The sequence below is a fragment of the Nelusetta ayraudi genome, unplaced genomic scaffold, assembly GCF_046127955.1.
Source record: "Nelusetta ayraudi isolate G7.1 ecotype Tasmania unplaced genomic scaffold, CSIRO-AGI_Nayr_v1 ptg000011l, whole genome shotgun sequence".
Classification (NCBI taxonomy): domain Eukaryota; kingdom Metazoa; phylum Chordata; class Actinopteri; order Tetraodontiformes; family Monacanthidae; genus Nelusetta; species Nelusetta ayraudi.
This window is the reverse complement of record NW_027466061.1, coordinates 7355459-7369129: the sequence shown is the minus strand read 5'-3', so window position 1 is coordinate 7369129 and position 13671 is coordinate 7355459. Positions and strand designations below refer to the sequence as shown.

Here is a 13671-nt window from a genome sequence, read left to right as displayed (position 1 = left end):
ATGACTGCTGCACCGTAATTTCCGAGCCTGGCTGGAATTGTGCTAAATATCTTCGCACATTTAATTCTTTGATAACAGCAACGGTCTCTTGGCAAATGAGATTGCTGTTAAAGTCGTGTCTGCTCCGTCTGGAGGTGGTGTCTGCCACCAAAGAAGCTCGAACGGTTAGAGCATGTCTCCCAGAATCCTCTGGCCACTCCGCCTCCAGATACCCACCATCATCCACTGACAAGGTGGTCGGAAACGTTAGCTCCGTCTGTGTGCTTCCTCAGTAATACCGTATATCTACATTTGCTTTGCGTGACTACAAACCACTAAGTGTGGAACAGTGCTGCCATCATGAGGTGAACAGAAATAATGCAAAGTGAACTTGTTTACTGAGCCACGGGCCATTGCCTTTAGCTTGGTCGGGTAAGACTCCCCCACCCTTACCGTTAACGAAGCGGTAACTGGTGGTCACTGAAACATTCAAAGCCACCTCTCTCGGTCCCTGATTGGCTGTGAGTTCTGCTCTATGCACGACCCCAATCAGGCCCAACCATCAGGGAGGAGAACAATTTTACCCTTCTTATATGATGATTCGTCATTTTGCATCAGATATATCATCCACTCTCCCACTCCGCTCCGCCTGACCTCAGACCAAAGTTTTTAATCCACGTCTGCTGCCGTTTTAGGGTGTGTTTTTTTTTTTTTCTCCATTTCTCCTCCTTTTAAGTGAGCACTTTTGTGATACGAAGAAGCTTTTTGTTTGTCCGTAATTTGATAGATTAGGACAGCCACAGACAGCACAAAATTTAGGCGTGCTTTTGGCTTATTCCTGTGGACAAATCACTTCCTGCCCCACCCATCTGCATTCGTGACGTCACAATTGTAGTCGCCTCCAAAAACAACTTTGAAGTTTTGAATTCCCTTTGTATTCTGTTCGTTTGTCTACAAAATTCCATCCGTATTTTATTTAGCTAATATATATATATATATATATATATATATATATATATATATATATATATATATATATATATATATATATATATATATATATATATATATATATATATATATATATATATATATATATATTCCAGCCAGGCTCGGAAAAAAGAAAAAAACCGTTGAGAGCCGAGGCGAAGTGGGACGGGGGAGGGGGCTGCAAGCCGGGGCCAGCCTCCAGTGAGTGACGTCACCGAAAGGGCGGGGCTACATTCCAACCGCCGTCTACTTTTTGTCTCTACGTGGAGGAGGCAGGGCTGCACAGTGGTCGCTGTCTGGAATTTCGGGAGCACCGTCAGTGAGTACAAATTTCCTGGCAACTTTGACACCCGCCAGCTCCCTAGAATTTGTTTGTAGCGTCCGCTAAAATAATACGCTATGTTTGCATCCCTCCGGTACTGTGAGAGAGCCTCTATTGTCCGCTCGGCGGGGATGTACCATCAGTTGGAGACAGGGATAGTTAGTATCCTGCCAGTCAAACTTGCATGTCTGTTCGTTAGCCGTGTAGCTTTAGCCTCGTCAATTCACGCTGTCAGCGTTTAAATGGACCGAAATGTAATGAATTTGGGGAATTAAACCGTGGTGGGGCTATTTTGCTTAGAAGAACCGAATCATTCACAGTCACGGTGTAGCCATTTAAAACTCAGCCGAGTTGCAAAGGAAACTTGATAACGTCTGCATTCTGTCATTTACTATATGCTGCATTTCTAAACATGAGAAATAACACAGGTAAAGGGATGTATCCGGCTTTTCCCTAGTTCACGTAGGACTTTTAGGCGGCACAATTATTATTATTTATTGGCTTTTAATCCTAACGGAACCCAGGCTAGTTCTTCTATATGAAACAGTAAATGGCTTGATTTTTATTAATTTATTGGATCGTCGCACATTCTTCTCTTCTTCCCAAAAACTTTCTCGTGTTGTGACTCCGTCTTACGTCTCTTAAACTACTTCAGACAACACTCGAATCACCCGATCCGCATGAGCTGGTCCCATTTATTATTTATTTAAAAGACATTGTTGCTGCAAGACCTTCATTTAGCCGTCTATCGTGAAAGAGTTATGATTGTTGATACACTGAGAATAAAAACCATAGAGCCCCACTAGTTTGAGCCAAAAACAGTGGTGCTATTTTAACTTTGTAATGATGTGAGTGAGTTACCAGATTTTTCCTGTCCAGCCATCTGGGGCTGCAGCAGTAGGCTTGCACCTGGAATTCCAATCACTGTCGGGACTGAATAACAAGGCCGTCTGATGGAACAACATAGACTTTTGAACACTTGCCAAATGTGATTCAGATCAAAATATGTCAGCATGGTTCCTTCACAGTTGCTCCATGTCTGGGCTTTGACGACGTTGAAAGTGAGCTCTCGCGTTGGGAGTTCACATGAAGGGACTTTACATAATGTTTTACTCAACGTTGTCCAGGTTTTTTTTTTTTTTTTTTTTTTTTGTCTGCCAGGGAAAAATGCTGTTTTTTTTTTCGCCATGCGCTTTGTGGGAAACTAAAGGGCTGTCAATTCATATTGCAGTTTTGCCATTGACCTTTTTGGCTTGGTCAAATTTCTTTCACATGCCCACACATACATGCACATACACACACATACAGCGTATGTGCACTATAGCCAAAATAAAATAGCAAAAGAAGCACGTGAGGGCACCTCTTGTGTGTTTCAAATACAGACATTATAACACAGCTGATGTTATCTCTGTAAAGACAAACCAGACGGCTGAGAGGGAGGGGGGAGGGAGGAAGTGTGAAGAGCTGAATTCACAGGTCGCCTCACTTTCTGCCCTGTCAGGATTTTTGAACAGGTGCTTCTCTGTACTCACTGGCTGTCACAGGGAGAGGGATTCAGGCACTTATTACTTCCAGTTGCTGTTCCAGCTGTTGTTTTTTTCTTCCCCATAATTGGAATATAGAACCTAGAACAAAGGCTAAGACATCACCTTATAAAGGCGTATCAAAGGAGAATCTAAAGCCACTGTTCTGCAAAAAAAAAAAAATGATGCAAGTTTGAAAGTACATTAAATCACACCAGTGAAGAGAAAACATGGTGTAACACGGTGCAATAAGTCCTACTAGTTAAAGGGCATACACGTCATGGCTGCAGCAGGGAAAGGGTGGCCCTTGCACGGTGTGATTATACACTGTTTGACGAATGATGGTGTTGTGCGTCGCTTTTGTTAAGTAACTGCAGACCGTTGTGGGTGTGCCGCTCTTGCCCGACCCGACACATGTGATTTAGCTGTTGAGCAACAACCTGTCCAATGACATTCTTACCTGGAGGTTGGCAGGAATTTCTTCTTCTCTCTTCTTGTAAATATCTCCCTTTGGGATTCACTTTGCAAACTCGTTTGTTTTGCATTTGAGATGGAATCAAAATCAAAACCACCTCCAAATGATGGAGGTGGTTTTGATTTTGATTCTCTGCCACCTTTTGTGAGCGACTGTAATCCACGGCAGATTGACTTGATATTAGGGTTGTGTAAACCCCCCACCCCCATCCTCCTCACCTGACTTCATCCACGCTTATCTTATCCACTCATCCACGTACGGGAAATGCAGGGCCGCCATTACAGAGCGTTTGGGTGTTTATGAGTCACTTTACCTCACATCTGGGCCCGGGACTGAGCACAGAATCCCGATGCTTTTGCAGTCTCTGTTGGGTGTGTGCGCATGAGAGCTTGACCACACATTGGAATGGAGCCCAAGCTATTTGAGAGACTTGCATTTCCCATGTTAACTCTGTTGATGAAATACGGGAGGACGGGGTGTGTCGCACACTTAACTGAACCATGTGGCAGCAGCCCTCACTTTATGGCGACTGCAGAGATCAATTAGTGGCACTTGTAAAACACTGCAATGGCACAATAATTAAAGCTGGGATTCAAAAGAAAATAACCAAATACTCCAGTCCAGTAAACAAGCAATCAAGAACAGAATTATTGATGAAGCGATTTATAGGACAAAAGTCTGGTAATTGTTGGTATTTATGATGTATTATTTTATGGTTTTATTGGCTCCAAATGTCCTAAAACATCTCATCATTGAGTTTTCCATAATTTTGAGACAGAGTATTCACCACTTTTACATATTTCATTATTTTCCACCCATAGATTCAGCTTTTCACAATTTGCAGCATTTTCAGCAAAAGCCTATTGGAATCGAGCTTCCTCTGTACAGTGGTATTGCAATTCTATTTGCCTTTTCTTTCTCTCCTGGCATTTGTGGACCTTAATGCTTGATATTACAATTTGCCTTGCGGCCAGGTATTGACTTCAAACTCCATCAGTATTATTGATGCTTTTAGGCAAACTGGAACCGCTCCATTTAGGGACTCGTTGTTGCGTTAGCTTGAAGAGTGCTGAAGAGTGCTCCCTGAAAGCGCGTCGTCCAGCTGTCACAGCCAGCAACTGTCTCTGCAGCCCGGCGCAGCGAACGTATGTTGTGCCACAGGCAGGATCTACTTGCGTGGTTTGGCGACGGCGCACAAACCCTCCATTCTTCTGCGCCGCCAGCGATACGCCTCACATTTGTCTGCGGGCATTTGGGCCTTTGCTCCGTGTACTTAACCTCTTTTCTCTTTTGCCCCGCCGAGGGTGTGACTCAGGCTGGCATGAAGACGTGTTTTGTATAGTCGGGCTGACTTCATCAGCCGCATTTCACATCCCTCTGGGGAGAGGTTAAATATAGCGACGCTGGCATCGTCATTTTCCTAATCGTTTAGTCAGAAGTTTGCCCTCGCCTGGTTTTCAAGAGGGAAAACACCCTGTTTTCTGTGTTTCCTCCGAGTAACGTTCAGACGTTTTGCACGGCGTCACTGTTCTCCCTCAGAAACCATTTTTTTCGCTCTGTCTGAGACGACAGACTGGCAACAGACTCATTAGGTGGTCAAAGAGTTAATATTTCATCACTGGCTTTGTCCGTTTGAGGGGCATGACAGGAACTGAGTCATATCTCTAAGACCACATGGCTGCTGTTAAATCATCTCTCATGAAGACTATTAATAGTTTCATTCATGAAAGAGGGCGCGCGGCTGGAGGACGTTTGTTCATTGTTGTCTGTTGAATGTGTGTTTCAATGAGGCCGCGGGCAAACCGCCGAAAAATCAGCTACATTCAAAAAGTTCAAACCTTCAAACGTTGTTACCAATGATGAAACTAATTCTCTAAGTCCCACGCTGCAAAATCAGTTCCATCCTTGCAATTTATCTTCACATTGTTACTTTGAATGCGCCAACGGGAACACACTTTTGTTGTCTTTCGGGTGGGGGAGTGTGAGGGGAGATTTTCAAGGTCCTCAGCAAACCACAGTATAAACTACATCTTTGTTTTGTGGACTGTTGTGTTGAGCTGGAATGCCACCATACCAGTTTTGCCTTAGAGAGCAGGCAGGGTGGACGGCCTCGCTCTCACTGAGTAGCTCCATCTATACCGGCCTGCTCAGAGCGGTCCTCCCACCCTGCCAACAGGAAGGAGGTTGGCAGAGAAATTCCCCCCAATCTGTTGATTCTCAAATGGACGCCTTATTCTAGAGGACTTGTGTCAGACTTGTGTAATGACTGTGTTGTCAGCAAAAATACCTCTAGAGACCATTTAAATCTTTTCTACTGCCGAGTGTAAACCACTTTCACACCTTTCCCGAAAGAACTTTTATGTTTCACACGAAAAGCTCTGGAATTTTTTCTCTTCAAAGGGGATGACTTTATAGCAGTCTGACAAATATTCCACACGGCACATTAAAAGACACTAAAGTGTTAACTGTGGCTAGAAGACTACTAGTCAGTTCTATTGTTTCCTTGTTGCATTTTTCTTTTTTGAGTTTGTGGGAAATAAAATCGAAAGCCCAGAATAGAATTGTGCTGATGTTATTTGCTGTGCAGACAAAACAACACAATCATCCACAAAAAAGAGCTCATTTGTATGATCTGTAAAGCAGATTTATTGTCTGAGAGTATTTGTGGCACTTTGCAAGCCAGGTTTGTTCAGGCACAATGGGAGCCAACAGGAAATGACTCTGATTATGGGAGAGCGGCATGCTTGGAAAAGGAAAAGAAGTGGGGAGAGAAACTGAAAAGAACAGCAGATTAGAATCAGTGTGGATGGGGGTCTGAGGGGAGTCTGCTGTACGAGGTACTAGTTAAAGAGTTCTTCAACTTGGAACACGGGATAAGGGGTTTCTTTCATCCATCCAGGGCGGATAGGCCATGTGTCTGAGGGCGAGAGGGCAGAAAAGTGGTGAGGTAGAATTGGTTTCAGGGGGTTGAAGGTGCTTGAAATTACAGGAGCGTGGATGTGATTAATGGGCTCAAGGGAGGTTCATGGGAGGCTGATGAGGTTCTCTCTTTAATTTGTCATTTCCTGTTCTACAGTCTCACCTTTTTCTGGCTGACCACCTAAGGTCAATCACAGAAGAAAAAAAAACATGTCTGGAAAGATCAGCAGAGAGGAAGTGGAGGAGATGCGGGAGATATTTCGCAAAATTGGTGAGTTGATGTACTTAATTCAGACTTTCAATCTTCACCAGAGCTCTAGTCTCTCGTTTTTAAATGACATGTTTGTGTGTCTGCAGATCTGGATAACGACAACCACATCTGCGACTATGAACTCCACGAGCTCCTGAAAAATGCCGGCCACGACGTACCGGGATACATGTTTCGAGAGATCATGCAGAAACTTGATCGCAATCAGGACAACAAGATCAGCTTCGATGAGTTTTTAGCGGTACGTACGCCCGACTCTCGCCACCGTGGAGCGGTGCAGGCCGTTACCCCCGAGCATTTTCCCCTCAGTGAGTCGGCCTTTGTTTTGTCTCCTAGCCTGTAAGCACCTCGCCCTCCTCAACAGGGCGGCTCATGCTAAGGCATATTTTAGCATCTGCTTGCACGGCGGCGGCGGCGGCGTTGAAAAGCCCCCGAAAAAACCGCACGCACACACACATACGCGCTCAAGGAATGTGGAAGTGAGGTCAGCAAAGTGGTGTGAGTTCCAGTATTTTGTTTCAGCCGAGAAGAGGGAGCAGTCATTAAGGTTGAGTAGCTCCACACAGAGGCCAGCTACTACTGCTGCTGCTCTGTCTGAGCGGCTGCTTTTCCAGTGTGTGCAGCAGATTATTTTGCCGTTACTAGATTTAAACCTTGACGCGGCAGTAGCACGGCTAAACCCAGACGGCAGCCGTCTCACTCTGCATCTTGTAATTTGAGGGAGTCTTTGTGGTTTCAACGTGACAACTGTTTTCCATGACCCTCTCTTTTTTTATTTATTTACTCCATACCAAACTTATTTGTGTAAAGGGAAGCAGATAGAAGATAGAAAACTGATGTGAGCGTTAAAAAAAAAAATCCTGAGTTTGTAACGACAACATCTTTTGACCTAGTGAGCATTTGATGACTTCATTTTTGTGGCGATACAAAACTGGGTTTTGCGAGTACAAACAACATCCTACTTCCATGTGCTGTTGGGAAGGGAGGGAGGACTTCTGGGACTTCCTTATTCGCAGGGGTCCCATTGTTTTACGGTTGTGCCTAAAAGAAAGCCTCTTTTGCAGATGAAATTGAGGCTAAACAATCAAGCTCAAATGTTCTCTGGGATTAATGAGGGGACGTTTCTTTCAGCATATGAACCCAAGTGTTGACTGAAAAATGGCCTTTGGCTCAGACAACAGGGACACTTTCTTCCTTGTATGGTCAAGATTGTGTAGATATTTGTGCGCCGCAGTTTTTTGACGCAGTGTCAAACTTATCGTTATCACACCAGGATTTTATTTTTATTTTTATTTTTATTTTTATTTTTTACAAATTAAGAGATGCATTTTACCAGAGCAGCAGCTGCATTGCTCTACCTCATTATAAGCCACACAGAGTGTGAGCACAGAGCTCTTAATGTATCCGATAGGCCGAGCAAGATGATAAAAGCGCTCACCAGTACAAAAGTATTAAGCAGTTCATTCTGCACTTTTCACGCTGCCTTCTTGTGGCGTGGTTTGCTTTTTCTGATCTTGCCGCAGGGGAGAAACCCGAGCAGCGCTTCTGTGTCTGCACAATGACCTTGGCTGCTGTGGTGGCTAACAGGAGCTGCACACAGATAACAAAAGGATTTACACAGCCCAAAAAGTAGAAACCACCACCGGATACTGAATTTTAAATTCCCACTAAATCCCATTTGAATTTTCCATGTCGAAACCTTTTCGTAGCTCAGCCTATTGTGCCCCAGATAAATCTTTTTTGTGTGTGTGTTCTTGTTTGGGGTTTTTTGTCCTGGCACCTGGAGACTGAAAGGACATAGTTTCATTCAGCCATGTGCCTGGATTACAAAGAAGAATGACAATATAGTTCACCTTGAACCTTGAAGTGGTTCAAACTTCTGACCTTGACAACCAGTTGCTTTTCCATGTCATTTTAAACAGATTGAAATGTTAAAAAATAAAAAATTTAATGCATTTGCTCATGACTCCAGTAGTAAAAAATGTTCTGCTTCAGTTTGTCTTGATTTCTGAACATGTGGTGGATCTCATTTACCACTGCCATAAACATGATTGCATGCAGTCAACATGAGCATATATCTTGGTGCTTCATTTGTGTATGGCTCTTTGTGTATGTTTTAGAAAAAGATGCATTCCTTTTCTAGAAATGCAAGATGTTACGCACAGTAATAATTGATATCACTCTTCTGGTCTCTCTCTTTCTTCCAGATAGTCCAGGAGCTGAGGGGCAGCGCGGTGGCAAAGACTTTCCGGAAAGTCCTGAACAGAAAAGAAGGCATCTTGGCCATCGGAGGAACGTCTGAGCTTTCAAGCGAAGGCACACAGCACTCATTCTCTGGTGGGACTCACAGCACAATTAATGTTCCAAAACATTGTCTCTGCCCCGTTCTGTCCCTGTTCTTTTCGGTGTCATTCTGATGTTTGCTTGCGATCTGCAGAGGAAGAGAAGATTGCCTTTACGAACTGGATCAACACGGCGCTGAAAGACGACCCTGACTGCAAGCACGTCCTGCCCATGGATCCCGACTCGGACGCTCTCTTCAAGTCTGTCCGAGACGGTATCATCCTCTGGTGAGACCTCATAAGTACTCTTGATCAGAAAAGTTGAAAAAAAAAATGAATCCATAAGGTTCCTGCATGTGCCTTAAAGAGCCTGAAAGTTGTCAACACTGGCACTCTGTGGTAGATGGGATCAATCTTGATGTTTTCGCTCTTGGCTTCTGCACAGCAAAATGGTCAACCTGTCGGTGCCAGACACCATCGACGAGAGGACCATCAACAAGAAGAAGCTGACAGAGTTTACGACGCAGGTTGCCACATGAATCTTACTGGAGGGCTGTGTATTTTTTCTTTTGCACGATCCCTCCTGACTCCTGTTGGTGCCTTGCAGGAGAACCTGAACCTGGCCTTGAACTCGGCATCTGCCATCGGCTGCCATGTGGTGAATATCGGTGCCTTTGACCTGAAAGCGGGGAAGCCTCACCTGGTGCTGGGCCTCCTCTGGCAGATCATCAAGATCGGACTGTTTGCCGATATCGAGCTCAGCAGAAATGAAGGTACGGAGAGTAAAAAGAAAAGCTGGTGCATCCTTGACCTAGCACATGTTTTGGTTTGAGTCGCCGTCAGTGGTGCCCTCTGGTCTGTCCTGTTACTCGCTTGACCACCGTTTGCCCTCAACAGCTCTGGCAGCGTTACTGAGAGACGGGGAGACCCTGGAGGACCTGATGAAGCTGTCCCCCGAGGAGCTGCTGCTCCGCTGGGCCAACTTCCACCTGGAAAACGCTGGGTGGGAAAAGATCAACAACTTCAGCTCTGACATCAAGGTGGGCGTCTGTTAAACTGGTCAGGTTCTGAAGCCTCAAATATGAAATGACCGTTTTCATTCATTGGTTTTGAAACCATTTCCGTGTTGTTTCCAGGACTCGAGAGCTTATTTCCACCTCCTGAATCAAATTTCCCCGAAGGGCACTGAGGAAGACAAGCCCCGCATTGACATCAACATGTCTGGCTTCAATGTAAGTGCTAATTAGGGTCAAGGCCGGCCTCGCCCACCACGTGGTACCGGCTGTGCAGCGTGCGTGTGTCTGACCCGAGGCTGTGGCCCTGTGTGTCGTTCAGGAACGGGACGACTTGAAGAGGGCCGAGGCCATGCTGCAGCAGGCCGAGCGGCTCGGCTGCAGACAGTTCGTCACCCCGACTGACGTCATCAGTGGGAGCCCCAAACTCAACTTGGCCTTCGTAGCCAACCTCTTCAACAAATACCCAGCACTGACCAAACCCGAGAACGTAGACCTGGACTGGGACCGGTTGGAAGGTGAGCAAACAGACCTTTATTTTTGGAGTTTAGCTGCCCTGCCGTAGCATTTTCACATGTGATTCTCTCACCAGAGCTTTGCATTCAATCAACTGTGATGCAAACAATGAGACTTCAGTTGCCATATATGATGCTTAACGCCCCATCAAAACCTATTGCGCACTTATTTGCTATCATAAATTATGAAGACAGCAAATCTTTATGTTTCAGACAGTGGAAGGGACTTAAAAAAATAAAGAAGAAAGACACTTGTCAAAACATCTGGGTTCTTTTGAACCAATAGAGCTCAAAGAAATGATTCATTTTCCTTTTGCGGTCAAGGTGAGACACGAGAAGAGCGGACATTCCGAAACTGGATGAACTCTTTAGGAGTGAACCCACATGTCAATCACCTGTACGGGTACGTGCTGCTCACACATCACTCCAGCTCTGTCGTGTGCATCTAATATCTGACTTCAAGTGAATGACGGTCTGCTACCCCTCCCCCCACAGAGATCTGCAGGACGGCATGGTCATATTCAACCTCTACGAAAAGATCAAAATGTTTGTTGACTGGAACAAGGTCAACAAGCCACCGTACCCCAAGATGGGAACCAACATGAAGAAGGTCAATTGCATTACGTCACATGCTACAAATATGGGAAAAAAGATGAATGTTGGCAGGGTATGGGTGGATCCTTAGTTTACTGGCCGTTTCTCACAACTATTGTGTTCTGTGCCCATAGTTGGAGAACTGCAACTATGCTGTGGATCTGGGCAACAAGGCAAAGTTCTCTCTCGTTGGCATTGGCGGGCAGGACCTGTTCGACGGCAACCACACACTCACTTTGGCATTGGTGTGGCAGCTGATGAGGAGGTGAAACTTTAGTTATCATTAAGAATTTAAAGGAGCCACATTCTCATTGTTAATGAAGAGTGGTGCACATTATGTTTCAAGTGACAGAAATCCATTTGTCCCTCTAATAACCCTGGAATAGTTTTGTTGCAATGCATTTTAACTGTCTTTTTTCCTCGCCGCTAGATACACTTTCAATGTACTGGAAGATCTGGGTGATGGACAGAAAGTAAATGACGACATTATTGTGAAATGGGTGAACAAAACGTTGGCCGAGGCTGGAAAAACAACCAAGATTACAAACTTTAAGGTTTTTTTCTTTTTTTCTCTTTCATCCTTGTACTTATACCCATAAGGTCAGGATATATCTGAATATTTACACAGGCAATAAATCTAAATCATTTTGTGACGTGACTGTTCTAAAAAGAAATAAGTGATGCCTTTAAACAAAAAAGAAACAAGAGGTTTTAGTTATAATGGTGAAATAGTATTACACCAGCCACTCTGTCTGTCTGAGGCCAGCCAGGCTTCCTGCCACTGGCAGGTGTGCCATTCTCCCTCTTACAAGTCAATAAAAAATTATTTTGAGCGTAAGTGTAAGGTCCTGAAACTAAATAAGTAATTGCAAATATTATTTATTCATTCAGAATGTTGTTTTTTTTTTATTTGTTTGTTGTTCAGGACAAGGAGATCAGCAGCAGTTTAGCAGTCCTGGAGCTGATCGATGCCATCCAACCCCACAGCATCAACTTCGACATGGTCAAAACCGGCAGCCTGTCAGGCGACGACAAGTTGGAGAATGCCAAGTAAGATTTGGTTGTTTTGTTTGTTTGTTTGTTTTTTTTGGGGGGGCGGGGGTTGCTACCACAGAGAGAACAACATTGACCTTTCTGCCAGCGCTAACTGCCTGATGTGGTTGAACTTGGTCCCCAGGTATGCAGTCTCTATGGCGAGGAAGATCGGGGCGCGTGTCTACGCTCTCCCCGAGGACCTCGTGGAAGTCAAGCCCAAAATGGTGATGACAGTCTTTGCCTGCTTGATGGGTCGGGGGATGAAGCAAGTCTGAGACACTGGTGGAGACCATCATTTACTTAAAACATAACCAGAAGCCATTAGCCCTTTGAAAGAGCTGCCACATCTGAAGGAATGAAGATTGTTTTTGCTCAGTTTGTATTTTGTTGGTTTGTTGTGTTGTTTTTGTTTTTGTTTTTTTAAGATAAAGTCAAAATCAGAATTTGCTTGTGTCCCCGTCTGTTAGGTGGTGTTTGCTGAAAATGAATGTCCTGTTATTTAAAGTGAAATATGGTTAAAATCATGGATTCCGTGTGAAGAAGGCAGTGAATGTCTGGGGCTTTCTTTTCTTTCTTTCTTTTAAAAAAATGTTCATATTTCCACCTGCAACGTTGTTTACATATTTTTACTTGGACTGAAGAAAATAATATCCTTGACCATGCAGCACACATTCCTGAATACCAATACTTATGAATAAATGCTTGACAAGGCAAGAACATGTTGAGGTGGATTGTTTGGGTTCAGCACAATTTAAAAAAAATCTCAAAACTTTCCCCTCCTTTCAATGATGTCCGAGCTCGAGTTTGTAACTGGCACCAAAACTTCTACATATCTGTATATAGAAGCCATATGGTCAGATGATAGTAACGACTACGCTGGTGTGGCGTTTATTCTTCTACTCGTCATGTTTTTGGATCAATATGAGAGGATAATACTGTTATTTGGGGTGTGTTGTATTTTCTTTTTTTTACTATAATCGTTTTTTGATTGTTCTGTTGGGTGAGGAGCAGGCTGACTGGACTCTCAGGGCGTCTGCTGTGCCTTACTCCCGACTCTCATCTTGAAAGATGACTTTTGCTTTTCCAGTTTTGTTTCCCCCCCTACTGCATTCAACATTACCAAATATAATCAGTTACTTCATTCCAGGTAGTTCTACAATATTCTTAGACAACAGCCAAATTGTATTTGGCCTAATGTCTAAAGCTTTAAGTACTTTATATGTAACAATAAATATGGATATGAAAACTTGTTGCGTTGTCTTTTTTAGCAACAGACATCTTCTCGAAAAACAAAAACAAAATCCCAACTGCCTGACAACCTGGAATTAAAATGGATTGTTTGAGGGATTGTATGATTTCAATGGTCACAACTTTGTGTGTGTGTGTGTGTGAAGCAAACAACCAGCATACGTACATAGCCACTGAGCCCCCTAAAGACAGTACTTTGTCAAGCCATATTTTGTGTTGCCATAATTTTGCCATAAATCGTTGTTGGGATTGTTGCCTTTCCCACAACCAAACTGCTCCAGTTCTTCAAGTTGGATTAGTTCTGCTGGTGAAGAGTAATCTTGAATCCTGACCTCAATTGCATTGCGGTTTGGGCTTTGACTAGGCAACTCCAACCCTTTTAAATATTTCCCTTTTAACCGCTTGTGTGTTGCTTGAGCAGTATGAACTGTTCTATGCCAGAGGGATCATCAAACCTCTTTCCATAACCCATTCCTGACTTGTACTTAACAACTGTTAGAAGGACTCC

At 44.0% G+C, this 13671-nt stretch overlaps 1 protein-coding gene across 1 annotated transcript; it reads left to right on the top strand.

The window, feature by feature from the left end:
• Nucleotides 1-1133: 1133 nt before the first annotated feature.
• On the top strand, nt 1134-13164 carry LOC142884607 (plastin-3-like). The gene is made up of 16 exons (XM_076020370.1): nt 1134-1288; nt 6366-6479; nt 6566-6717; nt 8684-8813; nt 8914-9046; nt 9204-9285; nt 9366-9531; nt 9656-9798; nt 9895-9990; nt 10094-10289; nt 10611-10689; nt 10782-10896; nt 11015-11145; nt 11311-11434; nt 11806-11930; nt 12058-13164. The coding sequence occupies exons 2-16, from the start codon at nt 6419-6421 to the stop codon at nt 12188-12190; spliced, it is 1866 nt and encodes a 621-aa protein (XP_075876485.1). The 5' UTR covers nt 1134-1288; nt 6366-6418; the 3' UTR covers nt 12191-13164.
• The last annotated feature ends 507 nt before the right edge of the window (nt 13165-13671 follow it).

Coding starts and splice junctions, on each gene's coding strand:
- LOC142884607 (XM_076020370.1), top strand. CDS start 6,419: ATGTCTGGAAAGATCAGCAGAGAGGAAGTGGAGGAGATGCGGGAGATA. Junction 9,286..9,365: donor TGACAGAGTTTACGACGCAG/GTTGCCACATGA, acceptor GGTGCCTTGCAG/GAGAACCTGAACCTGGCCTT. Junction 11,146..11,310: donor GTGTGGCAGCTGATGAGGAG/GTGAAACTTTAG, acceptor CCTCGCCGCTAG/ATACACTTTCAATGTACTGG.